Raw genomic sequence first — 26,084 nt, 5'->3', positions numbered from 1 at the left:
TTTTCCCTTTATATATCATGCCTCCTGCCTAGTTTTACTTTCTGCGGCACTTTCCAGTTCTTGTCTTGTAAGATCCACTGAAGAACAGTGCCCCAACCCATTGCCTACATTCATACACCCCTGACTTTAAAATTTGCTCATCAGTCAAGCTGTAAATCAAACCCAAAGCACCTCCTTGCTTACACTTGCCTCCTGCAGACATTACTCCCCACAGACATTTGCATCTAATGAGGATGTAATTCTGTCTGCCTTTCTATTGCTCAATTACTCAGTATAATTTTTCTAATAAACTTTAGTAAATGACGACTCTCTGCCTGACTGTTCTTAGCACCTTATCAACATAAACTACCATCGCTGTATTCACACCTTTCCCACATCATTTATGAATTCAGCAGACAGTGCGGGGCTTTCGATATGTTTAGTGTCTGATGAAGGATACTACTACCACCTTTTAAAAAATCCAAGTATACCTCTTCATCTGGACCACCTCACTCCACGTATCTGATGACCTCTTGTGAGAAGGCCAATTAGTATAATACATATATATATATATATAGGTAGAATATATATAACTTTTCCATAGACTTTTTCCAGTATATGTTGTCTATTAAGTTTTATGCTTGAAAACTTAGATTTGCCACTCTTCAGTTCTCTGCATCACTTTGAAGTCTTTGTACAGAGGATAATTTCCTCTGGCACCAAAAATAATTTCAGGAATAGATTAAACTATATTCAATTACAAGAAAAACTTAGATAAGAAACATCCCTTAAGCTCTTCCACACTGAACACTGATTCAAATAACTAAACTTGAATGATACAGCCTTATGTTTCTCGACTGTTCCCTTCACACATGCACCATTTAGCCACCTGCCACAAAGTCTGGCAGGCTTGGTGTGATTGGGGGGGCTGAGAGGGGGCTACGTTCACAGTCCTTTTTACGTCTTTATCAGTTTGCTCCTCAGAAACATCCGTCTTGTAATGCTATCATTTTAACTTCCCAGAGATCACACTTTCTTCCACATTCTCATTTGGACGTATTTTCCCCCCGTACTTTTATTTCCAGCATCTTCCTTCCTTTACTCTGCTGTTTAACCATGCTTTGTGTGTCCATGGAGAAAGAAAGAACTATTTTTAGATGCATAGATGTTTTTCTGCACCCAAAGAAAAGAAAGAAAAGACACAACAACAGATCCATTAAGCATCCTATGAAATTTGCCGCCCTTCTTACATCAAGAAAAGATTTAAATCAAGCCATTATCAGCAATTAACTCAGTGGTGCCAAACCAACTGCCTGCCAGCTGTGTGCTTGTTGCCCACCATACAACGGGTGGCTGTCCCATGCCTAGACAGGGCATCTCCTGCCACATGGCACAGCCATCAGCACAGCGAGGAAGATGGGAGCTGAAAGCAAACTGCCACTGCTCGACAAGCCTTGTTGGCTTCATTAGGGCAGCTACTGTGCCTCTAACTTGCCAGGGAGGTCGAGATCCATCTAAACTTCAGTGGTCCTATTTAGACACCTACCTCTGGGCTAGTGGCACTTAGCTTCTCTCTTATCCACCTTCTGGAGAGAGCAAGGTGCTTTTGGGAGCAGCCACCTCCTCCCGAGGCAGGAATTTAGACGTGCCTGTTCCATGCAGATGCAGGCAGATGTCAGACGTCTCCTGCAGAGCACCCCATTGTGCACAGTAATGCGATTTGTGCGCTCTCCTGCCAGGAAGGCACCTGGGTACAGACAGGGAACAGGAGGGTTTTCCGCAGGTATTTTCGAATTGCCACCTGTTTTCACGTGCCTGCTTACCAACAGCTGGAAAACGACATTGCAGATGTAGCAGCAATGCAGGCAGTTTTTATTCAAACATGTGGAAAGACTCAAAACCCTACAATTTTATCAATGACAAAGGGAGAACAGCAGAACACAGACCCCTTTGCAGGAAGGGGCATTTAATGGTGACTTCCCAGCTAAGGATCAGAGGCTCCTAACAGAACATGCTGAAATTGGGGGTTCCAAGAGATTAGACGAGAGCTCATATTTTTCAGTTTCATTATATAAAACCATATCCTACACCATCAGCCTTTGCAGTCTTGAACCAAGGCTGAATTTCTTCACCGCAAGAGAAACAGACCTTGAGGCAAAGACAGTATCAAGGCTTTGAAAAGAATGGAAGAAAAGCCAGTTAAAGTGTCCCAGCTTAAGAAGGAACTAAAATATTAGACACTTAAAGAGATAAAAACATAGCCTCAAAACCAACTTCAGCAAAACTGAAGCATTTAAGAAAGTAGAATGCCCAAAGCAGATGAAGAGAACCTAGCTCTTGATGTAATATTGACAAGTCCACATTTAATGACATTTTCCTCTGGCAAACCCGTGTAAATGCTCATTAGAAGGTATCATTTCCGAGGAAAGTGTCTCTTTACAAGAAATTAGCACAATAGTAGTACCAGCCTTCCACTATATAGTTTCAGGTTCAGGACTTGCTCAAGCTGAATGCTCAGAGCAGCATGAAATAGAGAGCACGAGCGCCCTGTTAGCCTTAGAGATAAGAAATAAACCCGAAGAGACCTCAGAGTTTTCACAGCTTAATGAAAGCACATCAAGAACGATTATTGAAAAAGGTCACTGGGAAACAACAGCAGTGCGGTAATGCTAACGTAAAATAAAACCTTTATTTAATCTTAATCCCATTAGCCTTTTTCTCCATCACAGAAATAAATCCCACTCACAACAAAAGGGATGCATGGCATGCTTTTTTCTTCCTGTGACTGGGTGTAAAAGAACTTGAAGGAAAGCATAGGTTGCTTCCAAAGATGACTTACAAAATATGTATGTATCTGATGCACAAAATCTGCAACAATTAAATCCATTATAAGAGAATGAAAAATAATAAACAGTAAGAATAAAGCAATAACCTCACTGAACTGCATTTTTCTTTCTATTTATATGCAGGACGACAGATTTTAAAAATCAACATATCTAGCAGATGTTCCGGTACACAGCCTCACACACTGATTTCCTTCCAGGGTCATCCATCAGGAGCAAGATGCTCCTTTAAAAAAAAAAAGTCTTTAATCAGATCTCTTCTTTTGTGAAAGAAATCAATAGGCAAAACCCTTACCTGTTTCCACACTTATAAATACATGTGTAACAGGACCATGAGGAAAATCAATGAGTTCTTCTCTAATGTAATGATGTTTCTTCACAGAATAAAAATATAGAGAGACTATTTATTCTTTAATTAGCTTGTCATTCTTTCTTAAGCCTGTTTTTACTCTATTTTAGCCAAGCGTCTAGAATGCAATATTCAATTCTGTAAAAGAAAAACATTAGCAATGATAGTGTTGATATCTTCTGCTAAGAAACGCATTAGAAAAAGCAGAAACAGAGGGAAAAAAAGCGCAATTTTGTCAGAGGAAGAGAATTCCCACATTCTGTACTATTCATCAGAATTAAGTATGTTCATGCCCAAGTGCTTCCAAGATGAATTTCTCTGTTCTACATGGATGGCTGCATTCTGTCTTCATAATAAACTAAATGGTAGGAGGAACAAACTGTAGAAAACAAAAGAACCTGTAAAAAACATTGTGAGGGTAGATTTCACTGCAGATCTTTTGTCACTGACATGAAAAACAGGGAACAGGAACACCTTCTCACCATCTTCTCTTTGGTCTTCAGCTCACATGTGACATAAATGAAGTGAAACGTATTGATCAAAGTTATCTTCCTCAAGATTTTTCCCATGCCAACTACAGCTAAATCTTGAAAGAAATTCAATCCTTCTGACAACAAAAGAGGCAAACTTCTGAGACAGGAAGAAATTGTATTAATTTCTCCAAATGAACAACCTACATGGTTTATATTGTACTCAGTCTTTTAAAAGCACTATAAAATTGTTAATTTTAACTTGAGAAACTGGTTTTGCAACAGTTGAGGAAAGAAGAGAGGATAGATGCAGAAATGGCACAGAGGTGAGATTAACATTTGAGAAATTCAGGCTTATACTGCCATGTTTCACCCCTGATATCACACTATCTTAACAAGATAGATATGCGCAGATGTATATTCTTAATTCTGTTGCAAGAAGCATGGTAGATAAGCACTATGAAAATGTTAACAGTTTCACTGCTTATACATTCCTCCACAATTCTGCAGAGCTTTGACATTGAAAATTATGAGCTTCATTCTCACTTTTTAATCAACAACTTAAAAATAAATAAATCCATCTACTCTCCAAAGTCCTTCCCCCGCTGCTTATTTATTTATTTTAATTCAAGCTATTTGAAAATCTTGTATTTCTGTCCTTTGACGGGAGTCAAGTCATGGTCACTGATTAGCAAATATATCTTCTTTGCAAAACTCAAACCTCACTAAGTAACCTAAGTGGTAACACCAGTAGGGAACATCAGAACAAATGCTATGAGTCAGTGACTTCTAATAATAATGAATTTTCACTGTACAGTGCTCAAGCTGGGTGAAAAAACGTCAATGTACCGTCAGAAGCTCTAAGGAGAACAATGCAATTGCTCATTACTGGTAATATAGACGACTACAGCCATGTCGCAGTAGCATCAGGTACATAAAAGAAAATACCAACGCAAATAAGCGTTCCAGTGTGTGCAGTTTCACACAAAACCCACCAGTGTGAGCTTCCTACCGCCTTCATTCACTGCCACTGCTCTTCAGGGAACGTGCAGCTGTACAGAAAAAAATAATCACTAAACAATTTGCCAGAACTCGTCCATCCATATCTGAAGCACAGACTTCGTTTGCTTGTTTTCAGGAGAACCTAAAAGCTCCTACAGAAAAAAGCAGAACAAATGGATTTCTTCCTCACTTCTGAACTTGAAGCTGTCAGTGCTACACACGTTGGCTCATCCGTGGCTTGCATGAAGTTAAAATAGCGTTAACACTGGCACACGGAGCGGCACCACTCACGTTTAATATGAAATAGCTCAAATACAGAGAAGGCTTTTGAAGATGCCAGTTTTCCATGACTGCCATGAGCTGCCTCCCCGAAGCCAGGCCCACTGCGACACACGTGGGTGATGCTCTGCATCCCAGCCCTGAACTGCGGGTAGCTCACCTCATCACCTCCCTGAAATCAAGCCCAAAATGTGCCTTTGCTACAGCTAAAGTATCTCCATTTTATCTCCTTCCACAAGCAACTGGGACTCTGAGGGAGATGTCAACTACCTTCGGCTTTAGGATCCTTCCAGAGGAAGGGAAAAGAAAAAGTGGAGTTTCCTATTACTACCTATTACACCTATTACTTCCACCTCTTCTAAAATAAAGCAGACTTTCACTGTCCTTGTCAATATACATCTCTTTGGTGCACACATACAAGGTTGTAGTTTAAAATACTTCTGCAGACCTCTCCTCCCCACACACATTTCTCTACTACTGTTACCAACTTTCAGTTAACTACACAAGACACGAAAGCAGTGAGGGAAATGTCCACCTTTCTCAGCAGCTTACCCTGTCCGCCTGGATCAACTTCCCACCTCCTCCACGTGTCTGTGCTGCACACAAGCCTTCTCGCTCCTCCTGGTTGCGATTCGCTGTTCTGCCAAACGTTTTAACAAGCACATGCCCTCACGCTGCAAGCACGGTGGTAAAAGAGCTGCTGCTTCTCTAGACTTAGCAAGCAATCTGTGTAGGAGACGAAAATATCCACTATTTTCAAAGGCAAAAAGCTTTGAAGGATATTCTATACAACATTCATGACAGGGTCTTAATTTTTTATTTTTAATTTTCACTCACCTGTGCTTTTTGTCACTAGGAACAAGTCAAGGCTAAAACGAAGAATAATCTTATAGCGATTTTGAAAGCTCTTAAATCTGAAACTAAGCAATTATACACAGCCTCATATATCCACTTCCCTTCAAGTGAAGTGGAAAAAGAAAATCACCCTCAGGCACCTAAGGTTTTGACAGCGGGTCCCACTTACGGCTCCTGAAGAGAAGCACAGCTCAGCTAAGTAAGAGAGAAGGTGGCCTTTCAGCTAGCCATGCAGGTCCCTAATATCTTAGTAACTTGAACCCCGAAACGCTGAAGGGCAGCATGCAGGCACGAGGCAGAGGCCTGGTGTTTGGTGATGCTGTAGGTGGCAGCAGGATCTCTTCTCCTCTCTCCTAACTCCAACCCCTTCCATAAAAGCCTTATGGAGAACAAGAAAAGCTCCTGCCGAACTTCTTGCTGCTAAAGTGAGCATCCGAAGCCTGTGCTGGCCGAGCCCCTTGGGGAATACCTGCAGCACGGGGCCTACTGCAGCCCTGACAAAAAATACAGCACAGCAAAACAAAACAAAACAAATCAATCAGCACTATGGATGATGCTTCTGCCAGCAAGCACACACCTGACATTTTCTCCTTGACAAAGGGAGCTGCCAAAGCAAGGCAAGTGGAGGCTCTGTCATGCTTTCCATGGAAGCTCTCCAGCAGTGTCATTTGTCTCTTCATGCTCTATACAGTGCAAAGGGGTGAAAACCTGAATTACCTGCAGGACACAAAACATGAGCCTTGCCTACTTAAATATGCTTAGTGGATTTAGAAATTGGTAAATATTTAGCAGCCACTGCAAGAGAGGAAATATGCTTGCTGCAACATTGTTTACGAAAAGAATCTGAAAAACACATGCATACAGCAATGGTGCAAATCAGTGCTTCTCTCATTTTCATTACTTCACCAAAAAAAATAAATCACAAAAACGTGTCCTGGACAAGAAGGGTATGTCAAAAAAATTATGTTTACAGCAGTTCTACTTCCTTTGCTAATCTAGAATTGCACCAATTAAACTGTAGTTAACAAACCTACTAATCAGGGTTGCTACAGCAGGCAAATGTGAACAAGAGCTGCAGTAGTTTGGGCGTAAGCACAAAAGAAGAAAAACAAAACAAAGCAAGAAAACAACAAACATCTCGAGTAATACCAGAGCAGCCAGCAGCTGCTTATTCCACGCTTTGTTCTGCACCCCCAGGGGTTTGGCTTAGCTTCACCTCGCTGCTACCTCATGAAGCGTAATGGCAACACCCGTCCTGCAAATCTGGAACGCCTTCCAAAATAAATGTCACACCTCAAATCCAATTCCCGCCCCCTCGATTAGCTCTTACCTGCAGCCTGCCCTGAGCTGAACACGGCCACCCTGCCGCAGCACAGCCCCGTGCAAAAGCCTGGGGCACGGCACCCTGTGCCTTGGCAGGGGAGCCTCCAGGCTCCTGCACCCACCTGCCCTGCGATTTTGGCCTCTGGATGCTCCCACGTGCCACGAACCAGGATGCAGCTGCTCCTTTTCCAGGTGAGGAAGCTGCTTGTTTATACTGCAATTCATTGGTGCAATAAAATGTGAGCGCCTGCCCACAAGCTTTGCCTCGCTGGAAAGGTACGCTCAACAAAGCAGAGGAAAGAGCACCCTTGGCAGAGGGCAGCTGCCTACGGAGCGCCTCGCCAGGAGCGATTAGACCCAGGTGAGCACGTTCAGACCAAAGTTCAGGACACACCTGTACACGGAGAGGCTGCCGTGCGATCGTGCCCACGAGATGGGGCTCTGCCCAACGCAGCGCCACGCACTGAGCTCATGTGGGGACCCACATGCGCTCTTCCAGCAACGTTTGACACGTAGAGAGGAGCCAAAAGAGAGCTGGGGCTTGAAAAGGCTGCTTGCACAGAGCTAGCTAAAAGGGGATGGGCGTGAGTGCATTGAGTTGCCTTAAGCAGTAGAAGCCAACAAATATTTTGGAAGGGACTAGGGGTCAGAGCGGCAGCAAAAGCCGCATCCCCTCCTGTGCCAGCAAGAGGAAAGCACAAAAGAAGGACGAGCAGGCCTGCACACAGGCGTTCAGGATGCCCCTTCTGCACGCCCAAACTGGCAGCAGCAAGAGGGACCGGTTTGTCTGGGGCAGCAGGTGAGGCGACAAGAAGTCACAGGCGGGTAAAACACACAGCCGACCATTTGCAGCTCCTCTGCCTCTCTAGGGTTGGTGCCACCAAAAAAGAGTTATCAGCAGAGAACTTGGCATCCAAACTTGTCACACAAGAACATAACGGCTGGACTTGATGGTCTTTGAGGTCTTTTCCAACCTAAATGATTCTGTGACAACTGGTATTTGAGAATTAAGCTCTTCCAAACCAGCAAGCAGACACCTTGGTATCATTTCTGTCCCCAGACAAGAGGACTATCCAACCGTAAGACAGAAACACTTTCATCTGTGATCTTAGTATCATTTTATTGACGCACTCAACATTTCTGGACCAAAAGGAGAGCATATCCACAACTGAAGGATCCTTTGTATATACAGTCAGACCACGAAGAGACTAAATCACTCGATCTGAGTCAACTACTACCAGAAGGTGAAGAGCTTCTCATACCCAACGAGGTGTTTGAAGACTCAGGGGCAAACTCCTTCAGCACAACGTGCACCGCCAAACCTGGAACCAGGAGCCAGGTCCCGCACCACCCTGTCTAAGCTGCGTTAGCTGACGCACACCAGGAAAGGTTTTTGCTCTGCAAACCTCACATGATGAGCCTTTACAAGCTTCTGTAAGCTACACCAAATCCAGCTCCCAAAGACTCCAGGGTGTGTGTTAAATGGCAGTCCTTCAAATCCACCTACGTATTCTGCTCTACCCTGACCTCTACCTACACAGAAGAAGAATAAATTGGGTTTATTCTGGCAAGGCATAAAATAACGGAGTAGATTATCTAGCTGGAAACAAAAGACTGGAGTTGAATGCATTCAAATCTAGTTGGAAGTAGAGCTAGCTTTTGGCTGCTGAACAGTTAGTTCTTCCTGATTCCTTTAAGGGTTTTCTTTCTTGGGACCTTTTCAGTTGTCTGATTTTATGAAGGACTGCACAGTACAATCTGCCTGAAATGCTGCTGCTTAGAACCAGCTCCAGCAGCTCTCGGCCAGCAGGGCTGGAGGCCAAAATTTAAGAATTACATCTTCCAAGAGCTACGCCACCCGTAGTAGTTTTGACTGGAGCTTCTCAAGAAGCGTGCATCACCAGAAGCTATCTGGATTAATTTCAGTGCCAAATTGCCATTCGAATACCATCGCGAGGACTCCTCCCTCTACTCCTCTCAGCCTCTAGCTTAAGGAAACACATCATACTGCAACTTTGGTCAACTGACAGCTGCTCTGAAGACTAGGAAAACATTCCTCAGCCTGCATGTTGTTTGTTACCTTTGATTTTCAAAGAGCTCTTTGATATGGTGATTCTCCATTTTTGAGCTGTAATGCCTGGAGCAGGGGGTTAAACAACAAGGAACGCGATTTCTTTTCCTTTCTGCCTAGCCTCCTCGCCTCCCCTGCAGCTGCCACAAGACAAAATGAAGAGCTACTTCAGCCCTGCGGGCTCCCACCACTGAAAGGCAGGTGGGCTGGCGAGAGGTCAGTTCCCACCAGAGGCCATCTGATGGGCTCAGCCTCCTCCTCAGCCTCACACTTCTTGCTCCCAAGGCTGGATGGAGTGGAGTCAGCTCCGCTGGAGCACAAGAATGAATTAATGCACTGGGTACAGCTAAGGAGCCAGAGAGAGGCGCAGGACAGAGGGTGGGAACGTATCCAAGTCCTCTGGATACATCTCCAGCTCCTGGACTGCAGTCTGTGGGACACTAGGAAGCATACTGCACTGCTTGCTGCAATCTTACCCTCTGCCCTCAGTGTCATCCTCTGGTCACCAGGGAAGGCAGAGCAGTGGGAAAGAAAGACACCTGCTCTGACTAAGCCTGTGCATCCTTACGACCCTGTAGGCAGGGGTGAATGGATCAGAATGGGGAAGGAAGAAGTACCATTAAGTAGAGGAAAAAGAGCCATCTTATAAGAAGTTCAGGACTTAATCCAGTAGGATATCAGTTTATCAATAGCATGGGTGCATCAGCACCTAACTTGGCAGCAGAAGATTCGAATGCTGCAGGGGTTTTACAAGAACAGAGAGCTCTTCCGAGTTGCTACAGGGCCTGTAAGCCTGTCAGCACGCTTCAGGGAGCACTCATCTCGAGGAGCGCTGGCTGCACGAAGACTTTCTTTACAGTCTTCGGTTTGTCTCCAGCATCACCAACGGACCGCTCGTGACAAAAACTGGATTTGAAAGTGGATGTGTTTGTACCATGTAACGTGACTTTCAGCTCCGCCCGCACATCATTTAGGCAACTTCATCACAGACTAAATATATTAGGATTCAAAGACAGGCTGCCTATTCTTTTTGAGACACCCTTCAGCAATATGAGACTTAAAGGAAGCCTGGAGATAGTCAGTGACTGTGGTGTAAGAAAAGAGAGTACCTTGGGGCAAGGGGGGGATCATAACACAGGGAAAACATACCACGAGGGGAAATGCAAACCTGCCCTTTGATTCCAAAAGGTATCATGAAAAAACAAACTCTTCCTGTTATCTGTAAACAACTGCAGAGATTACATGAGGCGTTTCTGTTTTGCTTTCGTTCAGTTCTATAACTTGTGTCATAAAATCTGTCCTCTCTGCAAAATGCTTTCTCTAAACAGCATCTCCCCTGTGCATCACTCAGAGATTTTCACTCAGTGCCATAACCTGGCCTCTGAGAGCTACAACCCTGAGACCCTGCAGCCCAGCGCCCTCCTTCAGAACCAGGTCCGCAGCCACTTAAGTCAAGGGAAGGTCATCCCTTTACTTCACTGCACCATTACATCGCTTCCTGTGACTGCTGAAAATTGCCCTGTTTACTTGTAACCACAGCACTTAGTCTTACTAAACCCAAGAAGCATAATGGAAATACTTCCATCTATTAATAGACCATTAAGGGTAAGGGAAAAGATGCCCGCTGGCTGAAGCACAATACTTAAAGTCAAGAAACTAAGAATAAAAGTAAGGCCCTACTCCCACTCCCCTTTAGGATGGTTAAAGGGGAACCGGTCCATCTACCATTTATTTTGGAAACAGTAGTTGGCCTATCTTTTTTATCAACATCTCAAGAACCCCAACAACACGTTTCCAGTCCTCTCCCCGAGGTTTCTGCCTGCACGCACGCAGAGGTGAATGCCAGACTCCACACAAACAAGGGCGAGAGCAATGTGGGTTTCCAGGAGGGAGGGAGAAGGAGGGGACCGCAGGAAGGGAAATTAAAAGCCCTTGCTACAAGTATGTAGAAATCACAGCGATGATGTGGGGATAAGTGCTGCAACATCATCTTGTCTCCCTTCCTGGGACAAAAGGAAACACGACTGCAGTGCCTGTGATCTGAGGTTTACCTTACTTGCAGAATAATTGAATATCGAGAGTTTATTCTAATTAAATAATCGAGGCAAGTGTATTGACACTAGAGCATGCTTGGTTTTCCACTGAAGCCACGAGGCAGCAGTGCTCTCCCTGCCTGGGCAGGGGAAGACCACTTCGGCGCTCCTTCTGCAGCCAACAAACCCAGGCATGCTGCACAGCCACCAGCAAAATTTGTCTCTCTCTCTCTTTTATGATCAAAGCCACATTAAGAAGTGCAGTATTCCACCACGCCTACAACCCAAATTAATTGCAAACTAGAAACATTTCAATGAGTGCTTTGCTGAAATAAAGAATAGCTCTGCTAGCTTCTGCTCGGCATGAGACAAGTAATTTGATAATTCGTATGGATTGAACCAAGCAAGGCATACTTCCAGATCCTACCTAATTGAAACAAAACCACAACATGCCCTCCAGCATCTGGCATTGCAACAGACAAAACAATCAGGTATACTAACGTTACTATCATTTTCTTGAAGATTTCTAAGGTGCTTTTACAGAGGTATCCACAAACTGATACATGCTTCCCATATATTTTTGTTCAACACTTCCTATCCCGTCCCATCAAGACCTCAGGTATAAAAGATTAATAAATAAAATGGGGTTCTAGAATGCAGGTCGATGTAAGGAAAGAGGAGTTTACAAAAGAAACCTTTCAACAAAAAAGGTAAGTAGATTTATGAAGCTCCATATATTCTCTCTTTCTAAAATGGTTGTTGAACACTGGATCCTTGATGGTGCTGAGGTTATGGGACATAAAATCCATTCCTCTGTTCACACAAATAGACGCATTGGTGTGCACATGGAGGCAATGTGCAGAGAGCTCTGATGTGGAGGACCAGCTCAGAAAGTGCTTCGGACTAAGAAGCCCATTATACAAAACCAAGTTAATGTGTATTTGCCTCTTGGAAGGCAAATGCGAACACAAGAGATGACTTTACAAAACATGGAATTATCAGCAAAGGGGCTGACTTCAAAAGTTTGAACAGTTTCATCTATTTCTGTACTCAATGCGCAGAGAAAAGAGCATTTACAGGTTTCCGGCACACTGAAAAAAAAAGATCTGAATGCCTAAGACAGCTCCAAACATGCATTTACACTTGCAATAGAAAAAAAAAAGTTCAGAAGAGGTAAATACTATGCTGCAGAATAAACAATCTCTTCTGTTGAATCATTGGAAGAAATTCAGCCCAACACTACAGCTTTTAAATGATGCCAACTGATAGGAGCACGTATGCATTACACTGGTATACAAAAAGCTGCATTTTCCGTACTGTAAAGGAATTAATTTAACCAAAGCGAAGACATCAGTAGGAGATGTTTGCCAGCAGCACCCTTATTTATACCAACAAGATAACCCTCAAGCAGTGAAAGGAGAAGCTTTGGCACATGGAGAAGTGCTCACATTGCTCTCGTTGAGACAGCAGAACGCAAAGGTGAGCCCGCCCGTTGCGCAACCGAAGCTAATACAAAGGTCACAGAAACGCTTTATCGATCACCACGAAGCCAACGTTTGACTGCAGCACCGTAACTCCACAAGGCGGATCAGCGTCCTGTTGGGCAGGGAAGAGCCAACACATACTCACGAGGAAGCCTCCAGGTGCTCGGGGGCAAACCAGAAACCGATGTCCCAGCGTTTAGTCCAAACACTTCCGCACAGGTTGATCTGGCGTTCAGTAAGCACACGTGACACGTGCAAACAGTACAGTAAATGAAACCAAGCACTTACAAGATTTCGTATCACAGAGGAGATAAATATTACATAGTTCAGGAAAAGTGGATCATTCATTTAAGAGTTAGAGGAAGAAAACGGAGAGGAAAACTAAGATGTGATCACCAGGCATTCTAATATATTACTTCACTACATCTGCAGAAAGCCAGAAATGTATATGCGTTATGCACATACATGCACAGAACACAAAATACGACTCAAAAGCAAGCCTCTCTGAAACATTTTGATTACCATTTAACAGGGACAAGAAGTGCTTTGCTCGGATCCTTACAACACTCCCTCCGACTGGCAGACAGAGCGCTGGGTGCTCGGGTTTTAGGATCTTGACAGTTTCACAACACAAAGACAAAAATTGTGTATTATTTGAATGACAGGCACAAAGCCTGTCAGGTGTGTTACAGTATTTTAAATAATAAAACAGCAATCTTGCCTTTCTTTCTATTTTTTTTCCAGCTAAATGGTAAGATAGATTTCCACCGTGTGAAAACCACTTACCCCGCCGTCTTTACACCCCCACACATCAGCATTGTTCATCATTAAGGAAACAAAGCACAGCGAAAGGTCTTTGTAAATCTCCTATCTAAAGTCAGTCCAGGGTAATATTGTGTGGTAAAATAAATCTTTGATTAGTCCAGATTCCATGTCACCTTTTCCATCAATTTGGTAAGCAGACCACTAAATGACTTACGTAGCACTAAGTCACCCGCTAAGCTGTCTGAACACCTGTAGGAAAAATAACACATAACATACTCTTACACGCACTACTTTCAATCACAGGAAATACAGGGGTAATATAACAAGTTGTGACAGAAATACCAAACAAGTCAATTACAGCAAAATAACTCAGAAATTACCTACACCTCATCAGCTGTGTAGGTTTAAAAAAAATAATCTGCTGCAGTACTGCAAGAACTTTGTTTTTTATGACTGCAATAACTGTAACTAGTTACAGCATTATTTAGAAGTGCTACTCATATTTTTCTCTCAGCCAGTACGAGAGATTCACAGGAAAATTAAGCTTGGGTGTGCAACACAAACAGCTGTATTTAACAGACTTACTGACCCAAGTCACAGAACCACAGGACACAGAGGTGAATTGTTTAATACCGGGACCTTTCACAAGACCTAGAAGATGCACAAACCTCACAAAACCTGAAGTTACCAGTCTGAGAACAACTGAGAGAACCAACTAAAGGAGAAAGATGGTAAACAGGGAGGAGATGACTTGAGTAGGTCATTACTCAATGCAGGTCGCACTCCCACAATTTGCATTAGTTTCCTGATCAGCTGTATTCTTTTCCCCATGTTGTAAAATCCATTTATTTATAGAAGTCCCATGCAAACAGTACTTTTTTTTTTAATTGTCTGAACCCTATAAGAACAATCCAGAATTAAAAGACTTGCTCTTACTTTTCTGTAGCCTTAAAATGCATGCGGCAATGAATGACAGATAAGAGTAAGATATTAAAAGCACTTCCCCTGCTGGTTTTTCTCCACACATATTAGAAGACCAATAACTAAGAAAGTTATAATTGTATTTTATTTATTCATGAGAGGCAAAAAAGCTTTACTTCATAAATCTTCATACAATACCAACACGCAAGATATATAGTTTCATTTACATGAAATATGTATACGCTCCCTCAATTAGCATACCTAGAAATGACTACTTCATACAAAAAAAGCATCCCTGATGCATTTCCACTGCAATGGATACGACAGCCACCAAAGCACAGGGAGGTATGTGCCACTACACAAGAGCATCTTGCAAGCACTCTGAAATTTTTGGGTGTTTCACCTTCCTACCATGCATGTTTCAAGGCATCAATACACCTTCCTTTTACTTCTCCAGTCTTGTAATTCCAAGGTAAGTTGTTTTTCTCTTACAATTTAACAAAACTTAGTTGGGAAAGGCTCTGACCTCTCTTTTTATTTTATTTTTTTTTGGAACAGAGGCAAAGCCGGAAAGATGCTATTTAAAAAATTAAACAATACCTTGAAAGCATGCAGAGTATTCAACTCCTTTGAACTAAAATCAATACTTGCAAATGGTATAATCCCATGGAGAGCAGCACATCAATTAAACCTGGGGGTAAACAACCTTAAACATCCACATGTGAAAGAAAACAATGTAATACAACAAGAATATACTAATGACTTAGAGAAATCAGTTGGAAAAGCACTGCTAACAAGAAGGAAAAAAACCACAGTATTTTGAAAGAAATACATGTATGTATTCCTTTCACCAAAATGTGTGTTGTTTTTTTTTACGATATGCAGTCTAAGTTGATTTAACATGCAATTTTTTCTTAAACCCTCTTAGAGCTGACCACATTTTTCAATAATAAGAAGAGAATACTTTTCGATAATAAGAAGAGAACACATTTGGTCTGAAATCCAAAAGTGTTCAGTATTTCAATCTCCCAGAACATACATTAAGCAAATTTAACTAGGTAGCAAAAGGGAAGATGAGTGATCCAATACTGAGCAGCTTGTCCTTCAAATGCTATTTAGTCATTACCGTTACTACAGATGGTAGCAGCAATAACGCCTACATTTTGGTCACCCAGCGCTTTCCCTTACAAAAAGATTCCTGCAACATCTTCTCAGGCTGCAGCATCTCTGTTTGCTGCATGGGCTTAGATTTTCAGCAAAGGGAAACAGTTGAACTCCACTACTATTAATTGCTTGAGCCCCAGAATTTTGCTCCTTTTTGCAGCATTATATACCACTGAACAGACCTCTTCCCTAGCAGCCAAGAGATGCAAACAGCCTCCCGTACTGCAGGCTTGTTTGTTCAGCTCGATCTTGGCAGAGCCTGAAGTGATGGACGGCTAAATCTGGCGCCTCACTTTCACTGCCATCCCAGCAGCATCCTCAGCACTGGAGGGCCCTAGGGAGCAAAACTTGGATGCTGCCAGAGAACCTCCCAGTTTGGGAAGGGGGACGCAGGCTGCCGCCACCTGTCACAGGGCAGCACCCCGCTGGGAGCAGCATTTTATTTCGGGATACAGAGGTAGGACCCTCCCTGTCCCTGTGAACTGGAGGAGGACTCCAGGAGCTGACGTACACACAAACATGTCAATTAAGAGAGGATGAGGTCTGTGCTCCCTCCCAGCGATTTGTGTTAGTAGCTGTTCCCACTGACACAGAATTGGTTAAATTGGGTTCCAGAAAAATGTCTTGTTCTCTGCTGCAACAGATGCAAACCCCATCCACACTGCTGTCTGTAAAACATACCATGCACACATCCACAACCTTCTCCCAGCAGTGTGTTATCTTCTACCAGCTTACTCAAACAAAACAACACATTTGGCTGAAAGCACTCCACACTGCGGTGCTCAGGCACTGGTGCTCAAATGCCGATACCTGGCCACTCACAATGACATCTGCCCGTGCCTGTCCTACAGCACGTGCCCCATTTGATACCATCTTTAATTACACCACGTGCTGCGTTTTCTATCGATTCTCAGTCTCGTTAAAAACGGTCTCCGTAATGAGTGAAGCTCCTTTGCAACATTCATCTCTGAAGTTAGATGGTACGAAATAGGAAAACACCAGAGAAAAAACTCCGCTAACAGCGCACGTGAATATTGGGCAGACTTTCTTAGGTTTCAGAGCGGGGGAAGAAATCGGAAATATGAATTCTCAGCATTAGTTGTTTTTCTTCCACGTGAGACATGGGGAACCAGAGACCCGAGATCTACAAGTGCACAACTACTCAGCTGCAACAGATTACAGCAGGAGCTGTGGCTGCCAAGCACAGGAGGAGGGCAAGGGGCAGAAAAAACAGAGATGCTCCTGGCTCCGTCCCTGGCTGCTGACACGGTGTGACCTCGGGGTGAATCCAAAGGCTTGGATTCACCTTCCCACTCCCCAGGTTTGGGAGAATAATGCATATCCCCCGAAGCAACCGTAAAGCTACTTTCAGAAGTTACAGTAGCCTAGGACAAAAGGAAATTAGTTCTTTTAATGCCCGTGCTACGGACGGATTGCTCGCCACAAAGCAAAGGCCCCGTATCAGGCGATTAAGGTAAAAGTACAACGAGGAGCAAATTCCTTCATCGCCACTCACCTCACGCGTCGGATCGGGGAGAGGTCAGGCGAAGAGCGAGCCATGGTGGCACCGAGCCCGTCCGGAGAGGCGAAGCACGAAGGCTGCGGCCGGTGGCCCCACCACCACCACCTGCTGCCAGGGGTCTCTGCCCCACGCCATGTCCCCCTCCTCACCCCGAACTGCGCGAGGAGCGGTGAGGAGGCACCTCACCTGGGGCTCCGGGAAGGCTCGGGCTCCATACCCGCTTAACCAGTTTCCCTCCCAGCTCGGCCAACCCGCGCAGGCAGGCCCAGGCACCGCGCAGACCGAGGCTCGCCAACCAGCCCCGCTCCACTGCGGGGCAAACCCGCGCTGCCTCCCTGCCTGCCTGCCGGCACCGCCGCCGGTCGGGGAACTCGCTGCAGCCCCGAGCCCGAGCCGTGCGGGCACAACGCCTCCCTGCCGGCCGCCTCTCGCACCCGGCGCCGCCGCCGCCGCCGCCGCGGGGGCTTCGCCTCCCCGAGATGGCGGCCGGGGCCGCCCCTCAGCGCCGCGCCGGCAGGCACCTGCCGGGCGGGCAGCGACCCCCGCCCGGGGGCGAGGCGGGACGGGGACGGGACGGCTGCCGGGGGAGGCTGGGGCGTCGCCATCCCGTCCCGTCCCGTCCCGTCCCGTCCCACCTCGCCTCGCCCCGTCCCGGCCGCGCTGGCGCCCACCTGCCGCCCTCGGGGAGCCGCGCGCGGCCCCCGGCTCCGCCATCTTCTCGCTCTCGCCACCGCCGGTTCCCCACCGGCCCCGCTCCGCTCCTCGGCGGCCGCCGCCGCCGCACAGGCGCACTGCCCGCCCCGCGGCACCTGACGCCGGGCGGGGAGGAGCGGGGCCGCGGCTGCCGGCTGCCCCGCTCGGCTCCCGGCCCGCCAGGTGCTGCCGCCGCCCCGCCCCGCCCCGCCGGCACCGGGCCCGGCCCCCGCGGCTGCGGCCGGGCTGTGGGGGGCTACGGGGGGGTCCTCGGCCCCGGAGGGGGGGGCGGCCGCCGCCGTCCCTTTGTTCGGGGCTGCCGAGCGCCGGTTTGGGGTCGGGTGTGGAGGAGAAGGGGAAGGGGAGAAACGCCCTTCGCTTTCCCTTAAGTATTTACACGCTAATGGTCAAAGCACAAAACAAAACAAACTTATAGCACACGGCTTACACATGCGTTTTGGTCCCACCATCTCGTTTTGGCGCAGCTATCTCGTTTTGGCAGGTTCTGGGTGATGTGGGGATGGATGCCTGTCAGCATGTGGCGATGTGCAGGGCCTTGGGCATGTAGCTCCACTTGCTCCCACTCCACCACCCCAAAGCCTCGGTAGAACTGGTGCTACAGCCAACGACCGCCTCACCTTCCATCCCAGTTCACCAAAACTGATGTTTAAGACCTATTCAATCCTCCTAATTTCCATTCCTGGTCTTTCTGTTCTGTTCTTTTTGCCTGGCAATGTCGTTCCCATTACATTCTCTCATTAGCTGAATATTCAGACCAAAATCAATACAAGGTGGTGGAAGAAGAAAGAGTTTTCCCTTCCCTTCCCTTCCCTTCCCTTCCCTTCCCTTCCCTTCCCTTCCCTTCCCTTCCCTTCCCTTCCCTTCCCTTCCCTTCCCTTCCCTTCCCTTCCCTTCCCTTCCCTTCCCTTCCCTTCCCTTCCCATTTCCTTTGGTTTTCCTTCTGCGTCTCCCAAGTAAATTGAAGTTTCTTACTAATTGCAAATTACACTGTTGGGAGGCTTGCTGGTCAACAATTTGCCTTTCATCTGTACATTCAAATACTGTCTTCATGTTTGGGTTTGCACACCTCGATAGAATGTTTAGCGAGGCAGATTTAGTTTTTGTTGGTGCATAGAGTACCGACTATTCCTAATGTTCCCTTATCAGTTTCAGACTTTATTTTTGTTGTTCATAACTCTGCCAAATTTAGACAATTTCAATTGACATTTTCACACCAGCTGTTTCTCAGGCTAGACTTTTATCCAGGGGTTTCCCTTACAGTGATTCTACCCATCTAGGGATGACATTGTACTGTTGCATTCAAGTTACAAAACAAATTTCTTACATGTCTTATTGTAGTAGTGCCTCCTACTTTCCAGGGGCTTCTTTGGCAATGCCACCAGAAGAAAGAAGACTCTCCAGTAATCTCAGTTTGTCTCCACCCTACTGGTGTCTGACAAACACACAGGAAGAAACATCTGGTCTCAGCATGAATTACATGGGCTTGAGAGAAAGGAACTAGAGGGTCCGGAACTGGGAGAACAGGGCATGGATAAGGGGGATACAAAGGCACAGGAGAAGATGGAGAGTGTAGCCAGAAGCTGGAAACAGGGATAAGAAGGTGTCTGCTGGGATATTTGGGCAGGAGCTGGGGACTGGGTGGAGAAGGACAGACAGGACCACAGGAGAATGTGTCCTGGGGAGCGTGAGCCAGCTCGTGCTGGCTTCCAGGTGGTTGTGAAGCCCTTAAGCATAGTACAACCCATGGAAAAATAACTACTCTCCTACCACTGTAATATCCCGTGAGAGCTGGCTCACAACCTGACTAGTATTCAGCCTGGGAGTCATGCGATGAAAATAGATTTTAAACAAAACTTAAGGAAACTATATTGAAAACACTAAAGCTCCAAAGATAAAAGCTCCCCTTTAGTATTGTATGTAGCGTGTAATATGATTCCATCTTTAAATCACTTTCACAGAGTATTTTTTCTGCAAGACTCCTGCCTCATTCAATGCAAAGGATGGTGTTTAATTAATGTATAGTTCTTCAATGTTTGTCTTCATTTTCATCATGTAAAGTGGAACCTTTCATGTCATATTTACCGTACATTCTTCAAACCCTGCCTTGAAGACAGGTTAATTAATTTCCATGATGGCTTTTCTGTGATACTCTCATTGTACCATCTTAACTCCTTCAAACATTAATAAATTTAACTTTATAACATCCTTCTAAGTTGAAGTAGTACTATTATCATATTTTATGCATGTGGAAGAAATTAGAGAAGGTAATGGATCTGGGGTTGCCAGTAGATGTTTGTTAAATCCTTTACGTGCTAAAGGCTGACAGGTTATTTTAAAGCAGGGAATTTAACACAGTGAGCACTTAGCAGCACCTAAAAGACAAGACCATAACCATCCCTGCTCAGGTTTTACTTTGAATACTTTACAGACCTTTAAGTACCAAACCTAGGGCAGCTTACAATCTACAAAGCTTTGCTATGTACTTACACCCGAGAGTCAGGAACTGGTTTCAGATGTATTTGTGTATCCCTCTTTATGACAGGTAGAGGAACCCTGGGGAATTTTTTGATCTTGAACTTTTAAAAAGGAAATGATGAACTGTTAAATTTTGCCTGTACTTTACAGAACAAGATGGTTTTGTTCACTGTAGCAGTTAAACTGCTGGCTCCTCCAGCTGTGCTGGGACTACGGTCAGTGCCTGCGAGCACCGAGCTGGGAATGTCACCTCACTAGAGCATTGTGTCCCTCTCAAACTCTTCATGCCCCACCTAGGTCTACTCTGTCTTCATATCACACTGAAAAAAAAAAAAACATCCTAGAGGAGGCATGTCACCAGTTGCAATGCGATGCTCTGCTTCTGTCTGAGAGGAGAATGACTACATCATCCCATAGCCCCGCAGCCTTGGAGAGCTGAGGGACGGGACCAGGAAGCTTCTCCTCCCCGCCAGGGCCAGAAGCTCAGTGACCACAGCACTGCCAGTGAGGGCAGGGAGGTGAACAGAGAGGAGCTGTGTGTGTACCAGTCTGCAGCCAGCCTCTTGCCATCATCTCTCCAGCAGTGCAGGAACTGTCCCTAGCGCGGTTTTGTCTACCCCAGGGACACCATGTTGGGCCCTCTGACTGGAAGGTGCTCTTTGCAGGTAGTTTGGGTATTCTGCTTTCGTAGTCTGATGCCCAGTTTGTCTTTCCGTGACTGAAATTCTGGTAACGCTTGTTCCAGATCATTGTATTTTAAAACATTTTTCTTTCTTTATGCTATGTCATGTTCTTTCTATTAAAATCAATAACGTGTTGGGTTTCTTTTGTGGAACACATTTTTGCCTCTTAGCACAAGTTTTCAGCAGGTGCTGTTAACAGGTTTGTCCAGATATTCATACATGAGCTACAATAAGTATAGATCAATGTAGGGCTCGGAAAATCTCAGAGGTAAATCTGCAGAGAGGTAATGGAAAAGTCTTAAAGTCTGCTCAGGATGTAGGCAGGAAGAAGCTGGCAGAACTGCTAATTTTGCCACATTAACAGACATTAAAGTAAAAATCGTCAAAAGCATAAACTAATTTTGAAAAGCTTGGCTTGGCTTTTCAGTGTTGTTTTTTGTATCTTCTGGTTGTATCTATGCAACAAAAGCCATCTATTCCTGGGAGTGCTGCTAAGGGGACACAGAATCACCAGCCCTGAGCAAAACAGCCAAATCTATTACACAACGCGTCTCCTGAGCTCCTGCTCTGTTCTGCCGTTTTGAATCAAGTGGCCTAGCATCACTCAAACACTGCATGTCAGACACGTAAAATCCAGTTCTCCAAAGCAGTTTTTGCCTGCTCTAGCTTCAGAATTATCCTTTCCTTCCTAATACTCCTGGAAGTCCAATGCCTCATTTGTAATGCTTTGTGCTTTATAACTTCTGAATAAAATTGAGTGCTTGCAACAAAGTGTTATTGCAGACAATATAAATTCACTTGAAGACAATCACTCCTCTTCATTGGATAAGTTAGTGTCCTCCGGGAGACAAAACATGACTGGGAAGCTAAAAAGAGTGTTGTAACACTTACATCAAAAACTGAAGAAAGGTGGCAGGTATAGCTAATTATAGTTATCCCTGATTGTTGAATGATTAATTAACTTAGATGCAGTATGATAATAGAGAATTTTTTTTCCCAGTTGCTTGAAATCTTTCCATAAAATGTGCTGATTGTGTCAGTCTTGAAGCTACATATCAACAGGAAAATTGTTCTGTTTCAAAAATGGTTTTGAAATCAAAAGTCATAGTGGTATTTCTAAAGGACTTCTATCTTTTAGTTGTGAATATTAAAAACAACAACAACAACAAAAAAAAACCTGTTGTATGAGCCCTGGTGAAATGGCTTCTAATTATGTTTGTCTCCAACTGCCTGAGAAGCCAAGGGCAGAATATCTGCAGGAATTAAACTATCTTTTAAGTTCCCTTGGTTGAAGAGCAGGACCAGAGTGCAACTCAGTCTGGTGAAAGTTGAACTGCATCTGCTTGCTTTCTTTTTAAATACTTACATAGCTAGGAAGTGCCATTCAATGAATAATATCAGCCTAATGTTAAAATAATTTTTAGGATGAATCATAATGGATTGCTTTTATATTTGGCATTTGGCAAGCAAAAAGTATACTAGTTCTTCTCCACATGAAAATACATATCTGAAAAAGACTACGTTATGCTAATCACAGATCTTCTACCCTAATATCCTACGCCATATGTGATTCTTCTTCATACTCCCAGAATGCCTCATCCTAGGGGCAAGTTCCCACTGGCCTCACACATTTTTGGTACCTTTTGAAATTCAGCTGAAGCTATTTGACTTGGATCAGGCTGACACTATTGGTGTTGTCTTCACAAAAATAAGTGAAAGCACAGCGAAAGAGACAACTTCTCTCATCACCTTGTCCTGCGTTATTTACTGACGGCACAGGCATTTTAAGTCATGTACAAACACAGAACTGCCTACACACCCTGCTTTCCTGAGCTCAGCAGTGGGAGAAACAGTGGTGGAATGCAGCACAAACCTATTTCACACCTAATTTAAACTGAATATTTTTTTCATCAATGTTTCATTAAAAGAGTGATACATGCTATTCCTCCAGTTCTCCCATAAATGAGCCCATCCTTATTTACCACCAAACACATGTTCTTCTCCTCCAGATTCAAAACCTTGTGAGACATGAATTACAAGAGCTCTGTTATTTATTGTTTTGCATATTAGTGGCCAGGTATCACTGGGGGGAGGAAAAGGGGTGAACAGGTGAGATTTTGATGAATTTTGGATTACTTTTGATTGTGGGATTAAACTAAAGGTTATTAACTGCACTATTAGGCAAGGAAAAGGCAAAAGCTCTGTTTGCTTTTCACGCTTTAACAGGATGTGACACAGTCATAGCATTTGCTGGGAGAGGCAAGAGTAGATAAGCCTTGCCGAGGAAGGAAAGAATGTCTGCCCTGCAGCCATAGAAACGCTTTTTATTTTTTACATTTCTCTTCACCACCTGCTGAAGTGATTAATATTTGCCTGCAGTTATTTGTAGTATTTTTGTTTAACTGAACCAGTGTACTTTGCCAGGAACAGGAGCACTCTGTCCCCAGCTGTACATCTATTCATTTAGAGGAAGATTGTGCATGGACAGGAACAGATCTTCTCCAGTTTGATATGTTCTCAAGGTTATGGAATACCAAATCCTAAGATACTTCAGCTCTGATTGAATGCCCAAAATAGCATTAAACTAATTAAGTTTTGTTATCATTGAATAATAATTATACCGCATTGAATGGTAGTCAGTAGAGAATTCATTTTTGTTTGACTTTTTTGATTAAACTAGCATCCTGTCTATGAGAAAGTAAATCATCTTGAAAGGAAGTCATGGCTACAGTGGGGATGCAAACCTCTCAAACATAGACCAGGCATGTCCGTGACATAAATTCACAAGCTGTACAGCATGTGCAGGGAGAGCTCTGCCTTGCACCCACAGTGAGACCATCTGCAGGCTCCAGGGGAACTTCTCTGCATACTGCACGTAAGTCTAGTGTCTCGTCCTTTCTGAGCACTGTCAATAAGATATAGATATAATAAAAAGAGGAGAGAAGTCAGCATGGTTTAGGTACACTTTCAAAACTATGGAATTTTTACCATATGAATCTGTGACAGAGCCAGATGCATTGAAAGATCAGTGACTTGCAGATACACTTCAAACATGCGCAGTGTAGGGAAACAGAATTTGAATTCTGAGTGCTTTTGCTGAACGAGAGGGAAAGAACATTGCAAAAGATGAGGATTTCATTTACTTTCACGATCAATTCTCATTCTTCCTTAACTTCCACAGACCAGGATGTTTATTCATCCACGTGACTTGGTGCACTCAAACATAAAGACCACGACACTGGTCACGGTGCTTCTGCGGTTGCTTCAAAGCACAATAAATCAGGATATGCCTATAGATACAGTCTAAAAGTCTCCTGGTGATTAAAATGAGATCAGTACTTTTGAAGCAAGCAGTGTTTGAAAAAAGGTAGCTGAGCCTCAAATCAATGGGTATAAAATATTATATTGAACATTTTAACACAAAAGGGGGAGGTTTCTATTGACAAAACTTGTTCATCAGGAATGAAATAGATCCTCAGGCTGAGCTCCACTAACTTCAGCCCAGTTACAACAAATTACACAATCCACCTCTGAACAGAAAAATATGATACTTTGTTTTATAATGTATAAACAATCAACAAAGAAATCTGAAATATATATTCTAGAAAAAGTAAAATAATTTTACATGCTTCACAGAAATGTACTTAGGTAGTCGTACATTTCAAAATTTGAGTAAACATCAGATGTTAATCAAACATTAACTTAACTTAATTCCACAGGTGAAAGATCACTCATATACAATTAAGCATCAGTTTTCTTCCTCGCTGAAAAGCAGCAATTCATGGAACATGTCGCTTGCACTAGCTTTGAATTATATAGGAGTTATAACTAAGCAAACATAGTGAATACAGTGTGTAAATGTTTATGAACACAATTTAAGACCTCGCTAGCTAACATAAAAGAGATCAAAAGATAAAAAGATCTGGTAATTTTTACCGAGTTAAAATAGGTATTACAGATTCTCTGTAAATAATGCAAAGAACTGTACCAAATCCATAACGTTTTTTTGCAGTCACTTAGTGTATTTTCTGAATTGTAGATCTTTGACAATTTAGTGGTTTCTTTTTTTTTTTTTGTCTTGAATTTGTATTGTCATTAAATGAGCCTTTCCCAGCTTTGTTCCCTACTTTTAAATATAGCTCTAATCAAATTAGCCTTGATCCCAGTCCAGAACTCAAACTATTTGTTGTATGATCCTCTTCCAGGAATGGCAGACCAACCCAAGACCTTCACATAGGATGATCTGTTGGATCTCCATTGTCCAATTGCATTTTTCCTCTAACTTGTCAAAGTCCAGGTGAATTTCATTTCATTTTTATTGATATTTTTATTAATCACTTCTAAACTGCATTGTGATTAGACATCTTTTTCATGTCTTCCTACTGGCACACAATTGTTTCTGCAATTGGAGCAATTTGTCCACGTTCATTCATGAGTCCTGTTCAGATGCCCAATAAAAGTGGGCAATAGTTAGAAAGACCATCTTCTGTGCAGTTTAAATTATCAAAAGTAGATAAAACTATTGCATTATCTTAAGTAAACCACTATGACTTGACAGACATCATTTTAAATAGGCAGAAATAGAAGAACAAGGAAGAATTTTGGCAAAGGCACGTGTCTTACATCAAGAACTGCATCCCCTTCATGAGAAGTAGCGAGAGAGCAGGCAATGGATACAGGCAACAGCATACTGAAATATACATTTCTGATAATTTGTAAAGGGTATTGGATTGTTTTTTGCATTTTTCTTTAATCAGCAGAAGTTACGTGAAGTAGAAGCTTTTGCCTCTAAAAATCTCATTCCTTCTAATTATTCTTACACTACAGGGACTGGTCTTTGTAGTAAGCCTCTCTGAAAACTACTGTCACTGAGGAAAGATAAAGGAGTATGTGTGCAGAAGAAGGAGTGAATCTGCACAGCACAGTCATAATTTCTTACCTCTGAAGACTCTCAGTGAATTCCAACTACAGGCATATTTAAAAAGTATTCTTCAGAAGCTGAAAAAATAATGAACTCACAGCAGTTTACAGCTTTCTCACCCTCATGTGAAACTTGAAACTATATATCCATAATTCCAGTCAAAACTGGAAAGTGCATTACTTCTGTTTAATGCTTTAAAAGCTCCTTACCCGTTGTAGCTGCAAAGGAGAA

The 26,084-nt window shown here is 43.8% G+C and overlaps 1 protein-coding gene across 2 annotated transcripts in view; it reads right to left on the bottom strand.

Moving 5' to 3' along the window:
* MAP7D2 (MAP7 domain containing 2) overlaps window positions 1-18,238 on the bottom strand; it is a 78,059-nt gene extending 59,821 nt beyond the window's left edge. Inside the window, exon 1 of one of the 2 annotated variants that reach the window (XM_066981078.1) lies at window positions 18,202-18,238. In XM_066981078.1, coding sequence (XP_066837179.1) covers window positions 18,202-18,223 — 22 coding nt within the window. In that variant the 5' untranslated portion in view covers window positions 18,224-18,238. Of the gene's footprint in view, window positions 1-17,731; window positions 18,089-18,201 lie in introns of those variants that run through there. The other variant, XM_066981087.1, reaches the window with a different exon arrangement.
* Between the last annotated feature and the right edge of the window lie 7,846 nt (window positions 18,239-26,084).

The sequence above is a fragment of the Anser cygnoides genome, chromosome 1 (genome assembly GCF_040182565.1).
Source record: "Anser cygnoides isolate HZ-2024a breed goose chromosome 1, Taihu_goose_T2T_genome, whole genome shotgun sequence".
Lineage (NCBI taxonomy): Eukaryota > Metazoa > Chordata > Aves > Anseriformes > Anatidae > Anser > Anser cygnoides.
The sequence above is the reverse complement of the archived record's forward strand: the minus strand, read 5'-3'. Positions and strand labels throughout refer to the sequence as shown.